Genomic DNA, 21985 nt, shown 5'->3' with positions numbered 1-21985 from the left:
AATCCTGCAGCAACAGCAAATGTGAAAGATTATGTGGATTATTTAAGTGATAATGCCTGAGAAGCCGCTGTTTGGAGGATATTGGCACAGGTGTTATTAGGCCCGAGCTGAAGTCAAGGGCCAGTAAACCATGCCAATATATCCTCCAAACACCGGCTTTCAGGGCATTATCACTTATATACAACGGGTCACCAACATATTCAAATAATGGTTGACATATTTTCATTAAAAACATTATTTTGATGAATTTATTCATACCATTTCTTCCTTCCAAAAGATATAGTCCCGACACAAATCTAGGTTTGGTAGCCAAGCTGGCTGGTCGTTCATGCGATCTGTTGCCAGAGACATGACCGAGTTGTTCAGTCTTTTTGTTCTGTATCTATGGACGCGACCCAGTCATTCGTCATAGACACCGGCTGGAATGTGGTTTTAACCAATCAGCATTCAGGATTAGACCCACTCGTTGTATAAAATACATTTGCATTGTAAGGATCAATTAATGTTTTATTAGTGCAAATCAAGTCTAACATTGTTAAGTAACTGTCCAGATTTCTATGAAATATGACCTATAATTTACCCATGAGTGTAATAGTTTTCTTTCCATTGAATAAAAAAAAAAAGTTCAATCAAGAACAGGCTTAACTGAATGACAGACAGAATGCAATTTTACTGAATAGTTTGGGGAAGGCCTCGTCTCCTAGATGCTGATGACAGATTTGCCCCCCCCCCATCCCCTCTTCTGTGTGGAATGGTGTTGGCGTACCCCAACAACAGAATGGTGTGGGCGTATACCGTGGGAGGGGGGAGGGGGGGTTCTATTTATGTTTTGGCCACAAATATGAGTATAGAATGAGTCAACAGCATTATTTTGGTATGAATTAACCAAATAAGAACTTTTGAAGTGAGATTTTGACTGGACAGTTAATTTTAAAACTTTAGAAGACTTTGAACCTCAAATACACTACAATTTGTATTTAATGCTGTGCAGGAAAATTCTCTGTGACAACAGTGATCAAATTAAGATGTTATATTTGTAGTTAATTTGTCCCCAACAGGTTAATCGTGTCATGGGATGATGAATAGAGATACAGTAGACTAGTACTAGAAAGGAAGGAATATATGAATGAGTATTCTGTTCTCTCTTGGGCCCATGACTGGAAAGTACAGGGCATTCCAGAACTAATGGATTTCAACTTTAAAATCTAAACACACAAGCCAGTGGAATGTGAAACTTCACTCTCCCAAAGCTTTTATCTCCGATATTCACTGTGTGGTTTCAACACCAAATCAAAACCCCACATAGGGCGGTGCACAATTGTCCCAGCGTTGTCCGGGTAAGGATTTGGCCGGGGCTAGGCCGTCATTGTATATGAGAATTTGTTCTTAACCGACTTGCCTAGTAAAATAAAAGGTTAAAAAAATATTGCCAAATACAACAGGTGTTGAGTTTGTTGTGAAATGCTTGCGGAGTAACACACACACACACACACACACACACACACACACACACACACACACACACACACACACACACACACACACACACACACACACACACACACACACACACACACACACACACAAAGTTTGGGTGTCACTTAGAAATGTCCTTGTTTTTTAAAGAAACTCTCATTTTTTGTCCATTAAAATAACATCAAATTGATCAGAAATACAGGGTAGACATGGTTAATGTTGTAAATTACTATTGTAGCTGGAAACGGCAGATTTTTAATGGAATATTTAATTTTTAATTTTTAATGGCGTACAGAGGCCCATTATCAACCAACTGTGTTCCAATGGCACGTTGAGTTAGCCTTTTTTTAAATGATCAACTTGGATTAGCTAACTCAACGCACCATCGGAACACAGAAGTGATGGTTGCTGATAATGGGCCTCTGTACACTGATAATGGGCCTTTGATAAGTACACTAAAGGTGTTTCATGGGGAGATAAAATGTATTTGAACCTCACAATGACACCACAATCTTCAAAACATGACAAAATAAGTTAAGCATACTATATAAGCCCGGAAGAAATAGCTATGATCACTGAGCAGTGTGCTTCTCATGTGAACATCCTGAATGAGACCACTTATCATGGGTAGCTTTTTCACATCTATGAAGTGGAAAATACATTCAGGACACAACCACAGTTATTTGAAAAGAGCTCAAAATTGATAGCTGATTCAAATATCCAACTCATCCTCAAGCTTTGACTATTTGAATCCTCTGTGTAGCGTTAGGGCAAAAACCAAAACGTGCTCCATTGGGGGCCCTAGGACCAACTTTGGGAGTGTACGTGCCAAAACCTGAGTAGGCACATGCTATATTTAATTCAACAGTTGTGACAAAAGTATTAGTATATTTGAAAATGTGATGGAAAAACATTGAACTTTAGATTTTTATTCAGTACATGAAAACTTAAGCAAAAATGTGCATATTTTCTTCATGCGCATATTCTAAAATCCGCATTAAGATTAGGGCTGAGCGACATGGACTAAATATCTTTTAAAAAATGTGAAATGTGCGATTCAGGATATACACACACAAAAGTATGTGGAGACAATTTAGTGGATTCAGCTATTTCAGCCACACCCGTTGCTGACAGGTGTATCAAATCGAGCACACAGCTATGCAATCACCATAGACAAACATTGGCAGTAGAATGGCCTTAATGAAGAGATCAGTGACTTTCATCATGGCACCATCATAGGATGGTACTTTTCCAACAAGTCAGTTCAAATTTCTGCCCTGTCAACTGTAAGTGCTGTTATTGTGAAGTGGAAACGTCTAGGAGCAACAACAGCTCAGCCGCGAAGTAGAAGGTCACACAAGCTCACAGAACGAGACCGCGAGTGCTGAAGCGGGTAACAAATAGTCTGTCCTCAGTAACAACACTCGCTACAGAGTTCTAAACTGCCTCTGAAAGCGACATCAGCACAAGAACTGATCGTTCGGAGCTTCATGAAATGGGTTTACATGGCCGAGCAGCCGCACACAAACCTAAGATCACCATGCGCAATGCCAAGCGTTGGCTGGAGTGGTGTAAAGCTTGCCATCATTGGACTCTGGAGCATTGAATCCCCCTTTACCATCTGGCAGTTCGATGGACAAATCTGGTTTTGGCAGATGCCAGGAGAACGCTACCTGACCCAATACATAATGGCAACTATAAAGTTTGGTGGAGGAGGAATAATGGTCTGGGCCTGTTTTTCATGGTTCGGGCTAGGCCCCTTTGTTCCAGTGAAGGGAAATATTAACTCTACAGCATACAATGACATTCTAAACGATTGTGTGCTTCCAACTTTGTGGCAACAGTTTGGGGAAGGCTCTTTCCTGTTTCAGCATGACAATGCCCCCGTGAGCAAAGCGAGATCTATACAGAAAGGGTTTGTTGAGATCAGTGTGGAAGAACTTGACAGGCCTGCACAGAGGCTTGACCTCAACCCAATCAAACACCTTTGGGATTGGACCGCCGAATGCAAGCCAGGGCTAATCCCTCAACCTTCAGTGCCCGACCTCACTAATGCGCGTGTCTGAATAGAAGCAAGTCTCCTCAGCAATGTTCTAACATCTAATGGACAGCCTTCCCAGAAGAGTTGAGGCTGATATAGCAGCAAAGGGGGGACCAACTCCATATTCATGCCCATGATTTTGGAATGAGATGTTCGACGAGCAGGTGTCCACATTCATTTGGCCATGTAGTGTATATCTCTTTTTTTTCATGTTCTCTCTAAATAAGCATTGTTGTACAATTAAAGGTCACATACACTGCATTTCAAACAGCCAGCAATAATCTAATGAATTCAGGGCTTGTGAAGTTACACCTAGGCTTAATATTAAGCATCCCACAACCATAAGACCCACTAATAATTCAATGATTTTATCCAAATAGGTTTAACCTGCATTTCTTTTGTTGCAATAATCGCTGATCTGGCATTCTGTCTATGAAAATGCCCTTTTGTCTTATAAATTTAACTAGAACCATGCATAATGCACATTCACTAATGATAACTTCTTGTAGCAGGCAATAGGCTATAGAAAATTAACACAGGTTTCATCAACAATCTCTCAAGCCCATGTGCTAGTGATTAGCCAGTTAATCTTTATATTTCAAGTTTAGCCAACTTGGATCTACAGTATTTTCTAGCTAACAAGGTTGAACAGTTGAATTGTTATGAACACACCCTTCTGTCTGTCTGCGACTGTTTGAAAAGCATGTTAGCCTGTCCACTTTGTTCAGATGTTGAAATCAGTTGCCAATTCCTTATATAATTGTGTTTTATGCTTATTGCACATATAAAACACAAACTAGACAGCTAGTATAACAGTATTTGGTTAAAATGCTGCTAGCAGTACGTGGTATCCCAATGCCCTGAGCGATAAACTGATCATCCATTTTCCAGAATCAATCTTCATTGATACTCTTGTTTTAGTAGTGTCTGCTCTGTGTGCAATTTGAGTAGTTGACACATAAAAGGGTATCGTTGGAAAGGTTAACTTCTCCTCCATTACAGTAAAATAATGTCTCAATGTGTTTTGGTGTCCATTTGACCGATTCTGTTGGCTCAAACCTCAAATGCAAACAGCGAGTTGAAACCACTCGTCAGAGAGGAAGATGTGATCTCTCTCAACTTTGTTGGCGAGAGGCAGGGGCCTGGTGTGTGTGTAAACCATAGAGGAAGATGTGATCTTTGTTGGCGAGAGGCAGGGGCCTGGTGTGTGTGTAAACCAGAGAGGAAGATGTGATCTTTGTTGGCGAGAGGCAGGGGCCTGGTGTGTGTGTAAACCAGAGAGGAAGATGTGATCTTTGTTGGCGAGAGGCAGGGGCCTGGTGTGTGTGTAAACCATAGAGGAAGAGACAAAAGATCTAAAAGAGCTCAAATCTGTCCAAGATATAAGGCCAATGCGTTTCTATGGGCTAATTTTGGACGTAAACTCATTGCCCGTCTTCCCGCCTTTGGGACAAGGACTCCCATTATTAGGGAGGAGACGTGCATCTCTCAATATATACAGATCTCTGCTGTAAAATGGGAAGGTGCACATAGCAGACGAGTGAAGGAGACGAGACCACAAATAGAACATGAGAACAAGCGGGCATAAACGCCCATAAAAAGAAAAAGTAACAAAAACATGATTCTTACGATACAGGTATTTGGAATATCGCACAAAAACATCCATTCAAATATATCAAATGAATTTGATCTATCGTCCAGCCCTAATGAAGATCTGGTCACCAATTGGATGGAAACCTAGCTACTGATCAAAATGATTTTTCTCATAGCTATCTCTTATCCCTCTGCCCCAGACATATGGTGAGCAATATTTTTGGAACATCGAATCACAATAAAATCACAGTACCGAATTGCAATACATATGGTACAGGCACTTAAGTATTTTGATAATATCATATTGTGAAATGCCTGGCAATTCCTGCAGTCAAGTTGTGGCAAGTTCCCTACTGTTACTCAATAGCCAATCTGTCAAGAAAGTCTTCAATTTCACATACATATTCATGTCCACAACCCAAACATCAACATTGTGAAAATTGCGCGTTTATGTTTTGTATTAAAAAAAAGAGGGAGATACTGTGTTTCTAATGACATCGGTGCAAATCGTGCCGATTTCTTCTACCAATTATGAGTAGGCATTGCCCACTAACTGCCAACCAATTATGAGTAGGCATTGCCCACTAACTGCCAACCAATTATGAGTAGGCATTGCCCACTAACTGCCAACCAATTATGAGTAGGCATTGCCCACTACCTGCCAACCAATTATGAGTAGGCATTGCCCACTAACTGCCAACTAATTGGTTGATGAGGTCATTGGAATGGAAACACTTATCTTCCTCTATCTTTTTTACTACAAAATATAGAAACAAATCCATTTTCACACATGTCAATGTTGGAGTGGAGTTGGAGAGGATAAATATGAAGTTGAACAATTTAGAAATGTTCCTTTAACAGTAGCTGATTTGGTTCTGGGTGTCAAGTTTAATCCGTGGTTATGGTAAGTGTGCAATTTCCCCATGATGCTTCGAAAAGTAATGAGCTATTTACACAGAGTGTACAAAAAAACATTAGGAACACATTCCTAATATTGAGTTGCTCTCCTTTTTTGCCCTCAGAACAACACCACCCTGTTCAAAGGCACTTAAATATCTTGTCTTGCCCATTCACCCCCTGGATTTCACACATACACAATCCATGTCTCAATTGTGTCAAGGCTTAAAAACCCTTCTTTAACCCGTCTCCTCCCCTTCATCTACACTGATTGAAGTGGATTTAACAAGTGAAATCAATAAGCTTTCACCTGGATTCACCTGGTCAGTCTCGTGCAAATACCATGTTTTGTACACTCAGTGTATTTGTTTTGTTGGCATTGGAAGAAAGCATTGATTTGTCTGATATGTGTGTGATTGGAATCTGACGTGAAGAACAGCGAAACGCTGCCTTGTTATCGGCATCTCGGTCTCGACTCAAGTTAAATGTGCCCCTTATGAGTTCTGTCAATCAGAGGGATTGTCTCTACAGCATCTAATGAGCATTCAACATACGTTATGAACAATAGGCATCTAATTACTTTGTATGATGTTGCATGAACATAATGATTGGTGTATGAACTTAATATTGGCATAAAAGTTATTAAAAGGAGCCAGCATGTCTGTAAAGACTATACTCACTCTCCCCCTCCATACATTATAACCAGATAGTAAGTAAATCGGAGACGTTTTGTTAATCAGATGTGTTGTGTGGGGGGGTTCTGTAAGCCCTACCAGATGGTTAGCACTACACCGTAAACACTGACAACCACGGTCAGGTAGAGTTCACAGATGATGTTTTTCAGAGTTTAGAATCAAAGAATGTTGAATTGTGTATTTAAAGCTCACTTTTCTACTTAAAGTAGAACACGCCAATGGATGTGGTACTCTGGTTCCTTACAGAATTCGTCTGAAGTCATTCATCTGAAAAAGTGGAAGCTGGATGTTATGAAATCGTCTGAGGTTGTAAAAAAATGTTAATGGCACCATCTGTTCCGTGTTAGACCAGAGAGCTCTCTGCTGGGGAAATGGGCTATTAACTACTGTACAGGGAGTTGCCCGTAGACACTGACCTAAGGTCAGTTTTACATTCCATCCCTTAATGGTTAAGGGTAAGACTTGGCTAGGGTAAATTGATCCTAGATCTACAGTTGAATTCGGAAGTTTACACTTAGGTTGGAGATATTGAAACTCGTTTTTCAACCACTCCACAAATTTCTTGTTAACAAACTATAGTTTTGGCAAGTCGGTTAGGACATCTACTTTGTGCATGACACAAGTAATACTCAAATAATTGTTTACATACAGAATATTTCACTTATAATTCATTCACTGTATCACAATTCCAGTGGGACAGAAGTTCACATACACTAAGTTGACTATGCCTTTAAAACAGCTTGGAAAATTCCAGAAAATGATGTCATGGCATTAGAAGCTTCGGATAGGCTAATTGACATAATTTGAGTTAATTGGAGGTGTACTTGTGGATGTATTTCAAGGCCTACCGTCAAACTCCGTGCCTCTTTGCTTGACATCATGAGAAAATCAAAAGAAATCAGCCAAGTCCTCAGAAAAACAATTGTAGACCTCCACAAATCTGGTTCATCCTTGGGAGCAATTTCCAAACGCCTGAAGGTACCACGTTCATCTGTACAAACAATAAACACCATGGGACCACGCAGCCGTCATACCACTTAGGAAGGAGACGTATTCTGTCTCCTAGATGTGAACGTACTTTACTGAGAAAAGTGCAAATCAATCCCAGAACAACAGCAAAAGACCTTGTGAAGATGCTGGCGGAAACAGGTACAAAGGTATCTATATCCACAGTAAAACGAGTCCTATATCGACATAACCTGAAAGGCACCACAGCAAGGAAGAAGCCACTGATCCAAAACCGCCATAAAAAAGCCAGACTACGGTTTTGCAAATGCACACGGGGACAAAGATCATACTTTTTGGAGAAACGTCCTTTGGTCTGATGAAACAAAAATGGAACTGTTTGGCCATAATGACCATCGTTATGTTTGGAGGAAAAAGGGGGAGGCTTGCAAGGCGAAGAACACCACCCAACCGTGAAGCACGGTAAACACCATGGGACCATGCAGCAGTCATACCACTCAGGAAGGAGACACGTTCTGTCTCCTAGAGAACAATAGCAAAGGAACTTGTGAAGATGCTGGAGGAAACGGGTACAAAAGTATTTATATCCACAGTAAAACGAGTCCTATATCGACATAACCTGAAAGGCCGCTCAGCAAGGAAGAAGCAACTGCTCCAAAACCTCCATAAAAAAGCCAGACTACGGTTTGCAACTGCACATGGGGACAAAGATTGTACTTTTTTGTTTTAATGACCATCGTTATGTTTGGAGGAAAAAGGGGGATGCTTGCATGACGAAGAACACCATCCCAACCGTGAAGCACGGGGGTGGCAGCATCATGTTGTGGTGCACTTCACAAAACAGATGGCATCATGAGGGAGGAAAATTATGTGGATATATTGAAGCAACATCTCAAGACATCTTTAGTTTAGTTTATAAATTCGACCATTTAAAAAAATGTCAGGAAGTTAAAGCTTGGTCGCAAATGGTTCTTCCAAATGGACATTGACCCCAAGCATACTTCCAAGGTTGTGGCAAAATGGCTTAAGGACAACAAAGTCAAGGTATTGGAGTGGTCATCGTAAAGTCCTGACCTAAATCCTATAGAAAATTTGTGGGCAGAACCGAAAAAGAATATGCGAACAAGGAGGCCTACAAACCTGACAGCTCTGTCAGGAGGAATGGGCCAAAATTCACCCAACTTATTGTGGGAAGCTTGTGGAAGGCTACCCAAAACGTTTGACCCAAGTTAAACAATTTAAAGGCAATGCTACCAAATATTAATTGAGTTTATGAAAACTTCGGACCCACTGGGAATGTGACAAAAAAAAAAAACTGAAATAAATCACTCTACTGTTATTCTGAAATTTCACACTCTTAAAATAAAGTGGTGATCCTAACTGACCTGAGACAGGGAATTTTTACTCTGATTAAATGTCAGGAATTGTGAAAAACTGAGTTTAAATGTATTTGGCTAAGGTGTAAGTAAACTTCCGACTTCAACTGTATGTCTAAGGAGGACCACTATACATGGGCCCTGATAAAAGAGGAAGTGCCTGTCGCCATGCTGCCTGTTTGTATGTTTTGGGTCTGAGAGCTGGCTGCAGGCATGCAGTAGGGCTCGTGGAGAAGAGGCACAACTGCTAGAAGGGCAATTAGGGTTAGACTTAGGGTTAGACTTAGGGTTAGACTTAGACTTAGGGTTAGACTTAGGGTTAGACGGGTTAGACTTCGGGTTAGACTTCGGGTTAGACTTCGGGTTAGACTTCGGGTTAGAGAAAATAGAATTTTGAATAGAGAGCAACTGTTTGGTCCCCACAAGGATAGTAAAACATATGTAAGTGTGTTTCATATTGATTTTCATGAGAAGATGCCCCATGACCGTACAGTCAGCGAATCTCATTTCCTGAGGTTTTTCCAGATCAGCAGAATCTCAAGAGTTCAGAAAACATTGCTATTGAGGAAAGAAAATAAGCCACGGTGAGGAAGTGTAAACTGAGGGGGTTAAAAAGTTACATTTCAGAAACATCAAGACTGAAAAGCTGACATTTCTCAACAATAGGAAATAAATGTGAAAATATAATTATAGACAACATTAGCGTTTGGACATCAATAGATGACAAAGGAAAAATAGCACACTTACATTACATACAGTGACTGAATGATAATAAGATCCGTACGTAAGGGAAAGGTTAGGAGCATGGAGCTGGCAGTTATTAGATGAGTCATTGAGCTAATCCAGCACAGGGCTGATTTCCTTTCTAGAAAACATCCTTTGTTAGTTTATTATCAGTGCTTTGACTCCCTCACAAGACAGAAACGATGGATGGATTAATTAATGAAAATAACACAAATAAAATATAGATGTGAGCAACATTAACAGGGTCCTAGCGATAGAAATGTTACCTCTTGGTCCCCATTGTGTAATAAAGGCCAGGTTTACTGGACACAACCATGGATGTTTCACTGGTCATTAATTAACCAAAGACTGTGTCTACATGACAAGATGCATCCTTGACAAAATATTTTTATCAAAGTAAGGTGAACATTTGCAAAAGATCTCAACAAATGACAAATTAAAACATCCGTGGTGTACTCTTCGGGACGGTTTCCTGTACACAGATTAAGCCTCTATTTATTGACTAAAAACCAGAAACTGGCCCTTCATGACACAATATTTATTTAATAACTCAACAACTACAAATTGCCAGTCAGGACTGAATAATTGGGTCACTGTAGAATTACAAAAGATTACAGTAAGATTGCGGTTATACATAATCTCAATAGACCAGCAGTCTTGCTATACCTGATGAAATGGATGAGTGTCGTAGAGAGAAGGTAAATGTAATATTAGTTGCTGCTCAGAAAACCATTTCCCTCAATGGAGCTGAAACTGTATGGCCTTAAAGTCTCCCGTGTTTCCTGATTTCTATTAAATATGACCTATAATTTAAGGTCCAATGCAACCGTTTTTATCTCAAAATTAAAGAGTTTCTGGGTAACAATTAGATGCCTTACTGTGATTTTTCATAAATTAAAATGGTCAAACAGAAATAGCTTCTTAGCAAAAAGCAATTTCTCAATCATGAATTTTGCTTGGACTGTCGGAGTGGTCTGAGCGGGTAGGGGAAAACTGAAAATTAGCTGTTATTGTCAGAGAGGTTTGGAATTCTCCTTCTTATTGGTCTTTTAACTAATTTACCCCCTGGTGATGTCACCAGGCAAGCCAAAACTCCATCCCACCAAAAACAGACTGAAATTTCGGGCAGTCTATTCAAACAGATATTCAAACATTCTCCCACTTAAAAAGATGAGAGGCCTGTAATTTTCATCATAGGTACACTTAAACTATGACAGACAAAATGAGAAAGAAAAATCAGTCTATTCAAACAGCTCATACACTAAAAGAGCACTATCATTATTTTCACAATTTCAAAGTATGATTCCAACCTCAGTGTGGAGACATTACATTACATTACATTACATTACATACATTACATACATTACATACATACACTTATTTTCCACCATAATTTGCAAATAAATTCATGAAAAATCCTACAATGTGATTTTCTGGATTTTTGTCTCGTTTTTTGTCATAGTTGAAGTGTACCTATGATGAAAATTACAGGCCTCTCAGCATGGAGGCGCTACCAGGAGACAGGCCAGTACATCAGGAGACATGGAGGAGGCCGTAGGAGGGCAACAACCCAGCAGCAGGAGGAGCACTGCCAGAGCCCTGCAAAATGACCTCCAGCAGGCCACAAATGTGCATGTGTCTGCTCAAATGGTCAGAAACAGACTCCATGAGGGTGGTATGAGGGCCCGACGTCCACAGGTGGGGGTTGTGCTTACAGCCCAACACCGTGCAGGACGTTTGCCAGAGAACACAAAGATTGGCAAATTCGCCACTGGCGCCCTGTGCTCTTCACAGATGAAAGCAAGTTCACACTGAGCACATGTGACAGACGTGACAGAGTCTGGAGAAGCCGTGGAGAACGTTCTGCTGCCTGCAACATCCTCCAGCATGACCGGTTTGGCGGTGGGTCAGTCATTGTGTGGGGTGACATTTCTTTGAGGGGCCGCACAGCCAGAGGTAGCCTGACTGCCATTAGGTACCGAGATGAGATCCTCAGACCCCTTGTGAGACCATATGCTGGTGCGGTTTACCCTGGGTTCCTCCTAATGCAAGACAATGCTTGACCTCATGTGGCTGGAGTGTGTCAGCAGTTCCTGCAAGAGGAAGGCATTGATGCTATGGACTGGCCCACCCGTTCCCCAGACCTGAATCCAAACGAGCACATCTGGGACATCATGTCTCGCTCCATCCACCAACGCCATGTTGCACCACAGACTGTCCAGGAGTTGGCAGATGCTTTAGTCCGGGTCTGGGAGGAGATCCCTCAGGAGACCATCCGCCACCTCATCAGGAGTATACCCAGGCTTTGTAGGGAGGTCATACACGCACGTGGAGGCCACACACACTACTGAGCCTCATTTTGACTTGTTTTAAGGACATTACATCAAAGTTGGATCAGCCTGTAGTGTGGTTTTCCACTTTAATTTTGAGTGTGACTCCAAACCCAGACCTCCATGGGTTGATAAATTTGATTTCCATTGATAATTTGTGTGATTTTGTTGTCAGCGCATTCAACTACGTAAAGAAAAAAGTGTTTAATAAGAATATTTCATTCATTCAGATCTAGGATGTGTTATTCTAGTGTTCCCTTTATTTTTTTGAGCAGTGTATATAAAATGTGACAGCATTGGGCCTTTAATTACAATACGAGTGAAATTGTTATCCTTCTTTTTCAAAGTTACTTTAAAACGTATTTTTCTTGGATGCTTAACTTATTTGTGAACACGTAAACTATATTTTCAGAAAAGAACACTTTGCAATTTAATGACATTTTTTAAAGTTTTACCTTTATTTAACTAGGCAAGTCAGTTAAGAACAAATTTAATGACATTTTTTAAATTTTCAATGACGTTAAGAACCTTATTTTAGGCCTAGGAACAGTGGGTTAACTGCCTTGTTCAGGGGCAGAATGACAGATTTTTACCTTGTCAGCTCAGGGATTCGATCTTGCAATCTTTCGGTTACAAGTCTAACGCTCTAAACACTTGGCTACCTGCTGCCCCAATGAGCTGGAGGAAGTATGCATTTTGAAACGCATAATTAATTGTTTGAAACCTGGACGTTTTAATACATACGAGGCCTTACCTTGCTTCAAAGTTGCCTAATAGAAATTTAGAAAGAGGAGATCTAACGGATATTTTAATCTCTGTCACATGAAACCACTCGCTAACTGCATTATGGAATGAACACTTGCATCAAGCATTTCGCTACACTCATGTTAACATCTGCTGTGTATGTGAAATTGGATTTGATCAGGTTACATACCCAATGCATATCGGTTCGGTAAATTTCTCAAATTTCCGGTAAATTAAAATGTTGCCAGTCTGGTTGGAATGGTGTGGGCGTATACCGGTCATTAAAAATATTAATGTGAGTATACAGCTGATCTGCCAGCTCATCCTCCTCAGGAGGATGACATCATCTTTCTGAGGAAATGGCAAACTTTTTTAACAGTATGTTTGAGATGGGTTTAAAAAAGTTTTACCTCAAATACAAGTATAGGATGAGTCAACAAATGATCTGTGTATGAATTAACAAAATATGAACTTTTAAAAGTGAGATTTTCACTGGACAGTTACTTTAGCGCTCACAATTTTACGATTTGTGACAGGAGTGAACCAAAGGATTAGCTTTACTGCATGTCAACAGTACACCTGTTGCAGCATATAGGGAATTGAAGTGGTGAAAAACTGAAACCAGACTACGCATCTGTAAAATAAAGCTTTAGGGGTGGAGTTACACGCTGTCCTCCTGTGTCAAAGACATTACTGTAATCCTTCCTAGCCTACGAGCCTAAAACCACCTTGAACTCATTTCAAATTAGGCCTTAGCCACTACTGCACTAAAGCCCTTCAGATCTCCCTCTCACACACATGCACTCTATTTCTCTTTCTTTCCTCTCCATCTGTCTATTCTCACAGCATACGGTTTCTTAAGAACTAGGTTAGTCTACTGAAAAAAAGGAGTTAACATACTGTATATTGACTTTACACACACAGACAGAGAGACAGAGACAGAGAGAGAGACAGATGCTCTGGTCAGCCATCATACTTGTTTGTTTGCTGACAACATCATTGATATGATGAGCACATGCCACATGCTACACACTCTGTAGGACTCCATCTAAGATCTGAGCTCGATAGAGAGTGAGAGCAGAGAAAGCCGGGAGAAGGAAGCTAAGGGGAGGGGCGCGGGACAGGGGGAACGTTATATGCCCTGTGTGCTTCTGTGTTAATCTAACGCCTCAAAACACACCTACAGGGTTATCGGGCAAAACGTTACACAGCATCATCTGGATGTGTGTGCAAAAAAGCGGGCTTTCATGTGCCTTTTACTGAGTGGCTAACGAAGGCCCCTCTCCCCCGATTGCTCAGTTTGACTGGGCGGCCAGCTCCTGCCCGAGTCTTGGTGGTTCCAAACTTCATTCCATTTAAGAATGATGGAGGCCACTGTGTTCTTGGGGACATTCAATGCTGCAGACATTTTTTGGTTCACTTACCCAGATCTGTGCCTTGACATAATTGTCCGTAGAGCTCAGAGACAGGATTTTCTTAGACCTCGTGGCTTGGTTTTTGCTCTGACTTGCACTTTCAGGTGTGTGCCTTTCCAAGTCATGTCCAATTAATTGGAGATCACCTGTGGTAAATTCCATCAAGTTGTCGAGACATCGCAAGGATGATCAATGGGAACAGGATGCGCCTGAGCTAATAAACAAAAGTCTGCCTCTCTCTCTCTTAGTCCTATAAAGCATAACCCAGCTGATGGGTATAATGAATTGAGTTGTGTGAAAGAGGCAATCAAGGTATTTCAAAATGGCCTTTTGGAGCATTACCAACATATGCAAAAAACTGTCCCTCAGCACAGTAGTCCAAGAAACGTCAATGCCACTGCCTGTCAGACACACACAGACCAATAAAGAGTCTAAATAGGCTGGGGGGTATGTATTTAGGTTGAACTAGTTGAACTTGTAAGGTACAGTATTAGAGTCCTAACCTCGACTGAGACCTAAAGTCCACAATCTCTGGACCAGAAATGTGTTGGCCTGTTCTCCTGTTGACTTTGGGGAGCAGAACACTGGCAACCAACTGCCAAGACCCAAAACATTTTAAGGAACCAAATGTAAGATGGATGTGTCCTTGAATGTGAAGATCTGTTAGTGATGTGTTGCTCTCATACCATGAGAGCTAAGACCCTGAGTTCAGGGGGATTACCAAACATTTTTAAGTAACCTAGACCAAGCAAAGTCAGGCAGCACAAATACTTGAGGTCTTCACCTCTCGTGACCTCGTAAACAAAGCATTTTTGTGGAATACGCACCAGAGTGAGGGAAATCAGGTGCCTAGTATAATACCAAAACAGGAAAGCACAGTTGACCTATAATGTGCTCATGCGCTGTGAACTTTAAAAAGGTCAGGTTGTCTGAGGTCACTGTGTGGTTTCACACAGAGATTAATGAATTTAAAAGGGTAGGTTACATGTTCATCAACATTGTAACAATTACATGTTGATATTCCGCTTTTTGGTCCGCTCTGGACATGCCTTGATATGGACCTAACAGACATCTATAATTGGTCCAAATATGTTTGGTTCAAATTTGGTCTTGTTTGGGGGCGGATCCAATTTAAATAATACCCCTGTGCTTTGCAAGTGTTCATTTGTACATTTTTGGTCATTTAACAGATGTTTTTATTCAGGCTGATTTACAGTCAATGGATTTAACTCTGGTAGACCAACAACTACATAGGAAGTAAAACATTTCTGTAACCATTACTGAACATGTTGTAGTTAAAGTGTTCTGTTTGTGTCAGCAAACTTGGAATATTAACTAAATTCTGCTATTTAAATAGGACATTAAAAAAAAACTGTTGACATTTGGCCCTAGAAACAAAGACCAAAGCAAATCTCTGCAAAATACCTATTTTCAAAATACTTTTGCTTACTGGGTATGCTCCAGGTTGAGTTGATGAAAGCCTCCAGGACCGAATATTTATTTCCTTGTTTTATAATATATATATTTTTCAGCTGCGCTCGTTGTCATGTTTAAATCGCCAACATGGGGCTAAAAACCCAAGAACCATGAAACGTTGCTAGAATAGTCAGCTATACAAAGTGAAACAAATATGATTATATCTAATGTGAGGAACACAGAGAAAACACCGAGGCCAAGGCAATGGCCTTATTTCAGATCCTTGTGATATGCACGAGGTGATCACATCCGCGAACTCTACTGACTGCCACGGACAAGCCCTACTTACCCAGAACGGGAGCTTTGGTCCGCATAAACGCTCCATGTCCACGGGGCTTCGGTACAACGAGCGAATGATCTTTTCCCGGCGTTAACAGGTCGCTCCCTCTCTTTTACCTTCTTTTGTTATTGCACATACAGAGACTTTCAACAAACACACTAGTGGAGCTCGTAGTTTATTTAATCTGGATTAGTAGTTTGTCCCTGCTTTCGAAGAACCCTCCTCTCTCTCCTCTTCTGCCCCCAGAGAGTTGTAAGAGAGAGGAAAAATTATAAGGAGGTTGTTATGATGATATGACGAGTCCGCCCTCTCCCTGGCTGTAGCCTTGGTCCCTCCCATCACACACACACACGCGCACGCGCACGCGGTTGTGGAAAAGGTAATTGTCACTTTAATAGAAAATGACTCAAGTAAAAGTCACCCAGTAAAATCTTACTTGAGTAAAAGTCTTAAAGTATTTGTTTTTAAATATACTTAAGTATAAACCATGACAAATTCCTTATATTAAGCAAACCAGACGGCACCATTTTAAAATGTATTTTATTGATGGATAGCCAGGGGCACGCACACACCAACACTCATTTACAAACAAAGCATTTGTGTTTAGTGAGTCCACCAGATCAAAGGCAGACCAGGGGTGTTCTCTTGACAAGTGTGTGAATTGGACAATTTTCCTGTCAAAATGTAATGAGTACCTATGGGTGCCGTGGAAAATGTATGAAGTAAAAAGTACATTATTGTATTCAGGAATGTAGTGCAGTAAAAGTACAATTTGGCAAAAATATAAATAGTGAAGTACACACACCCCAAACAACTACTTAAGTAGTACTTGAAAGTATTTTTACTTTACACCACTGCACATACACACGCATGCATGCACTCTTCTTGATGGAAGAACTATTGGATATAAAAGCGATGAGAACTTACCAACATTACGACCAGGAATACGTCTTTCCAGAAGCGGATCCTTTGTTCGGACCTCCACCCTGGACATGGGATCTTAGTTGCCTTCCAGAGAGTCATCAGAGATTGTAACATTCTCTGTTTTACGGAAACATGGCTCACTCGGGATATGTTGTCAGAGTCGGTACAGCCACCCGGTTTCTTCATGTATCGAGCCGACAGAAACAACCATCTCTCTGGTAAGAAGAAGGGTGGGGATGTATGACTTATGATTAACGACTCATGGTGTAATCACAACAACATACAGGAACTTAAATCCTTTTGTTCACCTGACCTAGAATTCCTTACAATCAAATGCCGATCGCATTATCTTCCAAGAGAATTCTCTTCGATTATAGTCACACTCGTGTATATCCCGTGTATTTTAACAAAGCTAACCTGAGAACGAGACTTCCTAAATTCTATCAGCATATCGAATGCGCGACACGGGCTGCTAGCATTCTGGATCATTGCTACTCTAACCACTGCATAGAAAGCCCTTCCCCGCCCTGCCTTTAGCAAATCTGACCATGACTCAATTTTGTTGCTCCCAGCCTATAGACAAAAACTAAAACCAGAAACGCCCGTGCTCAGGTCCGTCCAACGCTGGTCTGATCAATCAGATTCCACGCTTTAGGATTGCTTCGATCACGTGGACTGGGATGTGTTCCGGATAGCCTCAGACCACAACGTTGATGTATGCGCTGACTCTGTGAGCGAGTTTATAATTGTTGTTATTCAATTAATATATCCGAAACATAAAATATACTTGCAGTGAAGCTGCTCAATAACTACACCCCCCCCCCCACCACACACACACAGTTCCCCAATAGCTGTCCCTCAACCATTCGAGACCCCTCCCACAGCCCCCCCAAGAAAAAATACATTTAAAAACACAAATAATTCAATTCCTCGCCCCCAAGAACCCCCCAATGCACCAACATCCAAGAGAATGAACTAAAGAGAAGAAAGGAAGACAGGGGTAAACAACAATGCAAAAAAATTATAAAACAAAATAATACATTTAAAACAAAGGACATCAAGGACAATTAAAATCATAACAGCAATGCCAACTGTATATGTTTGTGTGCATGTCTGGCACTATTACATGTATGTGTGTGTTCTTGTATGTGTTTATATGAATGAATGTGTGTGTATATGCAAAACTGAAAGCGCGAACCACCACTTTGAATCATGGCAAGGCGACTGGAAACATGACCAAATACAAACAGTGCAGCTATTCCCTCCGCAAGGCAATCAAACAAGCAAAGCGTCAGTATAGAGACAAAGCAGAGTCGCAATTCAACGGCTCAAACTAATGTGGCAGGGTCTACAGGGTCTACAGTCAATCACTGTGGCAGGGTCTACAGTCAATCACAGATTACAAAAAGAAAACCAGCCCAGTCGCGGACATCGACATCTTGCTAACAGACAAATAAAACAACTTCTTTGCTCGCTTTGAGGACAATACAGTGCCACTGACACGGCCCACTACCAAAGCCTGAGGGCTCTCCTTCTCCGTGGCCTCGCAAGGCTGCCGGCCGAGACGGCATCCCTAGCCGCGTCCTCAAAGCATGCGCAGACCAGCTGGCTGATGTGTTTTGGCCCATTCCTCGTGACAGAGCTGGTGTAACTGAGTCAGGTTTGTAGGCCTCCTTGCTCGCACATGCTTTTTCAGTTCTGCCCACATATTTTCAAAAGGATTGAGGTCAGGGCTTTGTGATGGCCACTCCAATACCTTGATTTTTTTGTCCTTAAGCCATTTTGCCACAACTTTGGAAGTATGCTTGGGGTCAATGTCCATTTGGAAGACCCATTTGCGACCAAGCTTTAACTTCCTGACTGATGTCTTGAGATATTGCTTCAATATATCCACGTAGTTTTCCTCCTCATGGTGCCATCTATTTTGTGAAGTGCACCAGTCCCTCCTGCAGCAAAGCACCCCCACAACATGATGCTGCCACCCCCGTGCTTCACGGTTGGGATGGTGTTCTTCGCCTTGCAAGCCTCCCCCTTTTTCCTCCAAACATAACGATGGTCATTATGGCCAAACAGTTCCATTTTTCTTTCATCAGACCAAAGGACGTTTCTCCAAAAAGTATGATCTTTGTCCCCATGTGCATTTGCAAAACCGTAGTCTGGCTTTTTTATGGCGGTTTTGGATCAGTGGCTTCTTCTTTGCTGTGGTGCCTTTCAGGTTATGTCGATATAGGACTCGTTTTACTGTGGATATAGATACCTTTGTACCTGTTTCCGCCAGCATCTTCACAAGGTCTTTTGCTGTTGTTCTGGGATTGATTTGCAATATTTTCTCAGTAAAGTACGTTCACATCTAGGAGACAGAATACGTCTCCTTCCTAAGTGGTATGACGGCTGCGTGGTCCCATGGTGTTTATTGTTTGTACAGATGAACGTGGTACCTTCAGGCGTTTGGAAATTGCTCCCAAGGATGAACCAGATTTGTGGAGGTCTACAATTGTTTTTCTGAGGACTTGGCTGATTTCTTTTGATTTTCTCATGATGTCAAGCAAAGAGGCACGGAGTTTGACGGTAGGCCTTGAAATACATCCACAAGTACACCTCCAATTAACTCAAATTATGTCAATTAGCCTATCAGAAGCTTCTAATGCCATGACATCATTTTCGGGAATTTTCCACTCTGTTTAAAGGCACAGTCAACTTAATTTAAACCTCTGACCCACTGGAATTGTGATACAGTGTACTATAAGTGAAATAATCTGTCTGTAAACAATTGTTGGAAAAATGACTTGTGTCATGCTCAAAGTAGATGTCCCAACTGACTTGCCAAAACTATAGTTTGTTAACAAGAAATTTGTGGAGTGGTTGAAAAACGAGTTTCAATGACTCCAACCTAAGTGTATGTAAACTTCTGACTTCAAATCAAATGTATTTGTCACATACACATGGTTAGCAGATGTTAATGCAATTGTAGCGAAATGCTTGTGCTTCTAGTTCCGACAATGCAGTAATAACCAACGAGTAATCTAACTAACAATTCCAAAACTACTACCTTATAGACACAAGTGTAAAGGGATAAAGAATATGTACATAAAGATATATGAATGAGTGATGGTACAGAGCGGCATAGGCAAGATGCAGTAGATGTTATTGAGTACAGTATATACATATGAGATGAGTATGTAAACAAAGTGGCATAGTTTAAAGTGGCTAGTGATACATGTATTACATAAAGATGCAGTAGATGACATAGAGTAGAGTATATACGTATACATATGAGATTAATAATGTAGGGTATGTAAATATTATATTAAGTAGCATTGTTTAAAGTGGCTAGTGATATATTTTACATCAATTCCCATCAATTCCCATTATTAAAGTGGCTGGAGTTGAGTCAGTGTGTTGGCAGCAGCCACTCAATGTTAGTGGTGGCTGTTTAACAGTCTGATGGCCTTGAAATAGAAGCTGTTTTTCAGTCTCTAGGTCCCAGCGTTGATGCACCTGTACTGACCTCGCCTTCTGGATGATAGCGGGGTCAACAGGCAGTGGCTCGGGTGGTTGTTGTCCTTGATGATCTTTATGGCCTTCCTGTGACATCGGGTGGTGTAGGTGTCCTGGAGGGCAGGTAGTTTGCCCCCGGTGATGCGTTGTGCAGACCTCACTACCCTCTGGAGAGCCTTACGGTTGTGGGCGGAGCAGTTGCCGTACCAGGTGGTGATACAGCCCGACAGGATGCTCTCGATTGTGTGTCTGTAGAAGTTTGTGAGTGCTTTTGGTGACAAGCCGAATTTCTTCAGCCTCCTGAGGATGAAGAGGCGCTGCTGCGCCTTCTTCACGATGCTGTCTGTGTGGGTGGACCAATTTAGTTTGTCTGTGATGTGTATGCCGAGGAACTTAAAACTTACTACCCTCTCCACTACTGTCCCATCGATGTGGATAGGGGGGTGTTCCCTCTGCTGTTTCCTGAAGTCCACAATCATCTCCTTTGTTTTGTTGACGTTAAGTGTGAGGTTATTTTCCTGACACCACACTCCGAGGGCCCTCACCTCCTCCCTGTAGGCCGTCTCGTCGTTGTTGGTAATCAAGCCTACCACTGTTGTGTCGTCCGCAAACTTGATGATTGAGTTGGAGGCGTGCCTGGCCACGCAGTCGTGGGTGAACAGGGAGTACAGGAGATGGCTCAGTACGCACCCTTGGGGGCCCCAGTGTTGAGGATCAGCGGGGTGGAGATGTTGTTACCTAACCTCACCACCTGGGGGCGGCCCGTCAGGAAGTCCAGTACCCAGTTGCACAGGGCGTGGTCGAGACCCAGGGTGTCAGGTAGGGTGGAGGTGATATGGTCCTTGACTAGTCTCTCAAAGCACTTCATGATGACGGAAGTGAGTCGTTTAGCTCAGTTACCTTAGCTTTCTTGGGAACAGGAACAATGGTGGCCCTCTTGAAGCATGTGGGAACAGCAGACTGGGATAAGGATTGATTGAATATGTCCGTAAACACACCAGCCAGCTGGTCTGCGCATGCTCTGAGGGCGTGGCTGGGGATGCCGTCTGGGCCTGCAGCCTTGCGAGGGTTAACACGTTTAAATGTTTTACTCACCTCGGCTGCAGTGAAGGACAGACCGCATGTCTTGGTTGCAGGCCGTGTCAGTGGCACTGTATTGTCCTCAAAGCGGGCAAAAAAGTGATTTTGTCTGCCTGGGAGCAAGATATCCTAGTCCGTGACTGGACTTCAACTGTACATCCATAGGCTATGAAAGAGGTGAACTTCTCTTATTATGTCTCTTTGAAAATGTTGTGTAATGTTCTTCATTGTCCTATATTATTGTACAGTAGCTATGTCCTCTCCATTACTGTTGTTTGTAGAGGCTTGTATTCCAGGAAATAACTACAGTAGGCTATTGACATCAAAGGAAAAGTTTCTCAGAACACTTGTGTGTTGGATGCCACAAATACATTTAAGTCATGCTCTTATCCAGAGCAATTAGGTTGCTTAAGGGCACAGACAGATTTTTCGCCTAGTCGGCTCAGGGAT

General features: G+C 41.7%; 1 protein-coding gene across 5 annotated transcripts in view; it reads right to left on the bottom strand.

Moving 5' to 3' along the window:
• The window catches only part of abcc3 (ATP-binding cassette, sub-family C (CFTR/MRP), member 3), a 62437-nt gene extending 46135 nt beyond the window's left edge, over nucleotides 1-16302 (bottom strand). For 3 of the 5 annotated variants that reach the window (XR_006839687.1, XM_046357012.1, XM_046357011.1), the window contains exon 1: nucleotides 16043-16302. Coding sequence is in view for 4 of the 5 variants with exons in the window: in XM_046357012.1 (XP_046212968.1) it covers nucleotides 16043-16078 (36 nt within the window). In the remaining variant the exon portion in view is untranslated. The remainder of the gene's footprint in view (nucleotides 1-16042) is intronic. The other 2 variants (XM_046357009.1, XM_046357008.1) reach the window with 1 other exon arrangement.
• Between the last annotated feature and the right edge of the window lie 5683 nt (nucleotides 16303-21985).

Source organism: Oncorhynchus gorbuscha, linkage group LG07, assembly GCF_021184085.1.
Source record: "Oncorhynchus gorbuscha isolate QuinsamMale2020 ecotype Even-year linkage group LG07, OgorEven_v1.0, whole genome shotgun sequence".
Taxonomy (NCBI): Eukaryota; Metazoa; Chordata; class Actinopteri; order Salmoniformes; family Salmonidae; genus Oncorhynchus; species Oncorhynchus gorbuscha.
Note: the sequence above shows the minus strand (reverse complement) of the source record. Positions and strands in the feature narration are given on the sequence as shown.